Source organism: Stereum hirsutum (genome assembly GCF_000264905.1).
Source record: "Stereum hirsutum FP-91666 SS1 unplaced genomic scaffold STEHIscaffold_26, whole genome shotgun sequence".
Lineage (NCBI taxonomy): Eukaryota > Fungi > Basidiomycota > Agaricomycetes > Russulales > Stereaceae > Stereum > Stereum hirsutum.
This window is the reverse complement of record NW_006763156.1, coordinates 31,112-36,618: the sequence shown is the minus strand read 5'-3', so window position 1 is coordinate 36,618 and position 5,507 is coordinate 31,112. Positions and strand designations below refer to the sequence as shown.

Genomic DNA, 5,507 nt, shown 5'->3' with positions numbered 1-5,507 from the left:
GATTTTTAAACCCCCCCCCCCCGGTTTCCAAATAGAGAGTTTTAGCCATCCAGAATCTGGAAAATATATTCTCGACTAGCGGACCCAGATTCTTCCCGCTGACACTAAGTATTCCGTGCGCGAGAAATTGTGAAAATGTTTGAGTGCCTTCTATACGCGATGCTCATCATAGTCTTGCTAGAGAAACAGGTGCTTCCGTCGCCTTGTGCACGCATTTCCGCGTTCTAGAGAATCTAAGCGCTTCCGGCAGATTCCGGGTGGCGAAAACTCTAATAGATCTGTAGGCAAGCGCCCCCGTTCCCTTATCATCAGACCACTTGAAGTTTCGTCGGCTGGGTAAAAAGTGTGCCCTCATCGCTGGAACCGCCGGGATTAGACAGAGCGTTATCGATACTCGATGAGGAATCGGTAATGGTTCAAATCCGTTACGAATATCGCGTAACCACTTACCGCCAATCCAAGCAATTATTGCTCCCGTACATCAGCCGTAAGAACAGCACAAGCAGGGGCAAGCTGTCAGCAACTTACAAAATGTGGGGGCAGGCCTGGGCAAGTCCACCCAGATGCAAAATACCCGGGCGGCGCTTCTTCCGCCGCTACTTCGCCACTCACCCTCGCGACGGTAGACGCCTTCAGCCCGCCCGGGCCTTCTTTCGGTTGTTGTTTTCATTTGATGGGGAAATTGCACGCACACAGCAGGGTTCGAACACTCAAACGGATCAATTCAATATCTATTCAAAACTAACTAATTTACATGCGACGGTACCACTACGATAATGAGCCTTGCTATGCATGTGTGTACTTCGACTATAACCTGTCTTCCGCTGGCGCCACCTCTTCACATCAGTTCACCTCTCGCGGTCAATTGCCTCGAGCAAGCCCACAGCGGTCTCGTGTTTTTTGTAAATAGCACAAGGCCCTGCCGCCGTGAGCGAGCACTCTACTTTCTGGCTCGCGCGGCGGCAGGCGCTGCTGAAGCGACTGAGGTGGCGCATGTGGCCATTACCGGCACCGGTTATGCAATATGGCATAGCCCGACAAGGCAACGACAACCCCTTGCCAACCGTATGTGAGCGTCTTGTGACGGTTTAATATCGGATACGATATTGGCGCTGGTTACAAGCCGTTGCAGACGCACGATAAGCCCCCGGCAATTAATTATCGACAATGCAATCCCGTGGTGCAATCTAATCGAATATCGATCCCGCAAGAATTCTCCGATGCTTGTGCTCAACGAGGATCAAAGGGGTCTAACAACAACACTGAAGTGTCATTTGCGTCACTCAGCTTTTGTTCCCAGTTTGTTCCCCGTAACCTCGGTCCAACAACAAAAGGACTGCTATAAGTACTGTAGTCATCCCCGCCACACCTTATCTTTTCTCACTCCACTAAATCCTCGCTTTTCCATCTGCTCCTCAGCCATGCCTGCTTCCTTTCAGAAACTTTTCACTCTGTTCCCGCGCGATCTGGGCGACATCCAGAAGCTTATATCATCAGGACGTCTCGTCTCCCCCGCCGATTCTCATGCACCCGCGCGAGTCGTTGACATCGGCAATGGCCTGGTCGTCAAATACGGCGACGCGACACGACTCTCAGAGGCTCTGGCGTCCGAGCTCGTTCGCTCCCAGACTAACATCCCTGTTCCTCGTGTTCTCGCCTACTATTCCGACTCCTCCAGAATGCCGTATAAGGTCGGATACATCGTGATGGAGAAGGTCGAGGGTATGATGCTTAGTAGCATCCTGGAGACATTGGACGATGCCGCGATCGGGTCTATCACTTCCCAGTTGGAGCAGTACCTCAACGAGATGAAGAAACTGGACAGACCTGGAGAATGGGGAATGGTCGGCAAGAACGGACTCTATCATCGCAGCCCTTATTTCACCTATCAGCTTCCATCCAATGTCGATCCCAAAAGATCGAATCCTCTTCGAGCTCGGTGCTGCAGAGACTTCGTTGAACATTTTGCCAGCCTAGTTGACCGGAGCATGAACGAGAGATGGGCCGCCAGCACGCGGGCCATTGTCGATTCCTTCAACAACGATCTCCCTTCCTCATTCTGTCATCCCGATCTCGTTCCAGAGAACATCATGGTTGACAAACGCACGAATCGCATTACCGCCATCATCGACTGGCAGGGAGCCGGATGGTATCCGTATTTCTTTCCGTCCTGGGTCGCACGGAATCGGGTGAACGTGTACTCGTCCGCGAAGTATGCAAAGTGGCATCGGATATGGACAGCCTTGATGAAGACGTATCCGGAGTCGGTGGGGATGAATCAGTTGCTTTGGGAAGCTGATGGGTATGGCTTTCAGGATCTCCCCCAATCTGTGTAAGCGCTCTTTCCTTGGTCACCGATCGTCAAGGTCATACCTGAACAATTTCTTACAGGTGCGACTGTTGCGAGTAGGAGCTCATCAATTTATTTGATCGTATTTTCATTAAGAATCCTGTTGCTCTGATCTGGATTGCGATGATATTCCAACTATATACTCTGCACCTGGCTCTGTCCTGGGCTAGTGCTGTGCCCATTGTTCATATAGAACTTCAATGCACATGTATATCTCTTTCTCGCATACCATAGCGCTCCTGCTAACGACTAGTAAATTGAAGTTGGCCCTCCCGGCACGCGTGTCGCGTGGCACAATTCCCTCATCCCACCAAGCGTCACCTGCATTGCATTGCATCTCCTTTCCGTCAAGCGTCATGCACGCCGCACCTAGCTACGTATTCCCTCTACGGATTGTGATATCTGATATCTTGGTGAGATAGCACGGGAAAATAACGGATAGCGCGATATTCGCCAGAGGCGTCCGCTTTTGTGGACCAGCATCCTGCAGAGATCTGATACGGTGAGCGGATTATGCTGCTGGGCGTCCGAGATGTTTGCCACCTCAATTTCTGTTTTTATTCGCTTCCCCATGGTGGGAGGGTATGGAGCGCGTAGCTATAACTCATCGGTTTCTCTGTCGTTATCATTGACCTTCCTAGTCGCCTGTTCCTCTCTGTCCTTGAAGACTCGTGGTCCTGCTTGAAGTTTACAGGTGCGCGCATATGTCACTTCATCTCTTCGCCCCTATATGGAATACATCACATCGTTCTGATCACTTCTTCTTCGGTAGCGTACAGCGATGACCTCTAATTTTACATACACCGTCCGCCCAGCTCGGAGATGCTTTCATCAGCTGTCGACACAGAGCACTACGCCTTCCACGGCGATGACAGGCTCAAAAGCGAAGCACCTCAGACTGCATGGCTCGATGGGAATCCCAGTGCGGTTACCTCATCGGGAGCTGAGACGCGCAGAATGTCGGAAGGGAAGGGTAGCTGGGGCCTTTTGGCGCTGAGCTTCCAGACGCTTGGTGCGTTCTGTACCTACTTCTGCTTTTTCACTTCTCCACAACTTCTTTGACTCTCTACATCTTTCCAAACACCCGCCATTGCTGACACTCTCAATCTACAGGTATAATCTATTCCGACGTCGATACCTCCCCCGTCTATACAATGAACGGCCTATGGCCAGCGACTGGACCAGTACCGTCCGCGGAGGATGTGGTGGGTGGGATCAGCGCGATCGTCTGGGCGTTGACCATTATTCCCTTGGTTAAATATGTGCGTTGGAAGTGTCTGTTTATCAATACTGCGTGTTTTTCAAGACTGATGGTGTTGTTGAAGGTATTTATTGCCTTGAGGTTCGGAACGGGTGAAGGTTGGTACTCATCCCTTGCTGCGCCTCAACTCGACTGCTGTAACCAAAGTTGATCCATGATGTTGTTATATGCTTTCTAAGGCGAGGGTGGCATCTTTGCGCTTTACCAGGGTCTTTATCCGTCTATTTATCTCGCAGCCTCCGACTTCGTCACGAATGTCTCGACAACTGACTCATGTAGCCCTAAATCGACAAGGAAGAGGAGGGTCCCACCTCCTCGTATGCGTTGGCCGTTGCTTATATGGGTAAGCCCTGCGATATACTTGAGCAAGTTGACGGGCTTTGAACGAACCTTGTTTTCATTGTGGTGGGGTGATGCAGGCCCTGTTCGGAACGAGCCTTACCATGGCGGATGGGGTTTTTACGGCGGCTGTTTCTGTGACCAGTGCTGTAGGAGGCATAGGTGTGCATTTTTTTCTCTTTTCTCTTCTTTTTCTTCACTCGATCCCTCGGTCTCTGATTGGCGCCGTGGTCAGCTGTGGCGAAACCAGAAGTTGCGAACTCCGTCGTCCCTATATCTATCGTGACTATTCCAACTTAGCCACCGAATAATGTGCAGATGCTAACTTTTGCTGATATTATAGGGTTTCCTTCTCGTCCTATTCCTCGCGCAACCTTTCGGAACACATAAACTTTCCGTCGTATTCGCTCCAGGTACGGTTCATTCCTCCGCTTTGCATTTCGGTTCGATTGCAGACCTTGAGTTGGCTGACGTGGAAGGGTATTCTCAATATGAAGTTACGGGTATCTGGCTCCTCCTCATCGCCGGTTCTGGGATCACTAATATAACGTAGTACCCTGCGATATGGAGGGTGTTTGATACATCGAGGGCTATTCTGTGTATGTCTCACTTTTCTCTCATATTTATGGCGTAGGACTTGACCTTTTACCCTAAGGACGGGAAGTTGACACCATTTTTTTCGTCTTTTTATACGTGCTCGTAGATTTTGTGAGGACAAGAAACTATGATCTTCTCGCCGGGGTTTTGTTGGCCCTGACGGGGTGTGAGGCCATGTTCGCGAGGTTTGTCCATTTGGCCTTTCCCTCTCTTCACCTCTGAACATCTCGGACCTAACGTCAACTATAGTCTGGGCCACTTCAATATGCGGTCTATTCAGGTTGACTTCCCTCCTCTTCATTCCCAGACGTTTCCCGCTAACAGATCCCCTTGTCCTTCCATTCTTATATCCTCCCCCACCCCTCTAATCGTTACATAGATCTCCTTCTCCACAGTCGTCTACCCCTGCATCAGCAAAACCGCAACGGAATATCCCGTCTATGACATCTATCCAGCCATGTTCCTAGATCAATAGATCGATAGATCAATCTCTACTCCTAACGGACTTCCATATCGCTAGACACCCCATAGGCTATTTAGGCCGTATAGCAGTACGCGCCTTTCGCACCATAGACCCACCATAGAGTACATAGAGCAATTTATCATTACTGTCTACTTCTGTATGACAGCGGAATACATACATGCTCTCCAATAACAACGGGACAGACATCGGTAAACACTGATAATATCGTGCAGGAACGGAGAAGGGATCATATGAAAAGGGCTGGAACGAAATAAAAAAGGCGCGATTCACGAAAGCCAGGAGCACATTCGCGCTCAACACTAAAGCGGAATGCTAAAACAACAGATTTTGAGGAGACATGGCACTACTTGCATACCTGCAAGGCCCGAGCTTCGCTACTCACATCACTAGTCAACCAGTACTGACACTAAGGAGCTGGCACTGCTCCTGAGGGTAGAAATGGGATTTGTGAATAAGGAAGATGGAAACACACGTAC

General features: G+C 50.1%; 2 protein-coding genes across 2 annotated transcripts; both read left to right on the top strand.

Moving 5' to 3' along the window:
- Positions 1–1,547: 1,547 nt before the first annotated feature.
- STEHIDRAFT_41143 (uncharacterized protein) lies at positions 1,548–2,180 on the top strand (the record flags this gene model as incomplete). Its single annotated transcript, XM_007311325.1, has 1 exon — positions 1,548–2,180. A coding segment is annotated over one exon (633 nt), but the record flags the coding sequence as incomplete, so codon positions are not given.
- Positions 2,181–3,172: 992 nt separating this feature from the next.
- On the top strand, positions 3,173–4,503 carry STEHIDRAFT_163629 (uncharacterized protein; the record flags this gene model as incomplete). Its single annotated transcript, XM_007311339.1, has 7 exons — positions 3,173–3,362; positions 3,464–3,612; positions 3,676–3,709; positions 3,791–3,954; positions 4,031–4,112; positions 4,186–4,232; positions 4,294–4,503. The coding sequence occupies 7 exons, from the start codon at positions 3,173–3,175 to the stop codon at positions 4,501–4,503; spliced, it is 876 nt and encodes a 291-aa protein (XP_007311401.1).
- Positions 4,504–5,507: the final 1,004 nt, after the last annotated feature.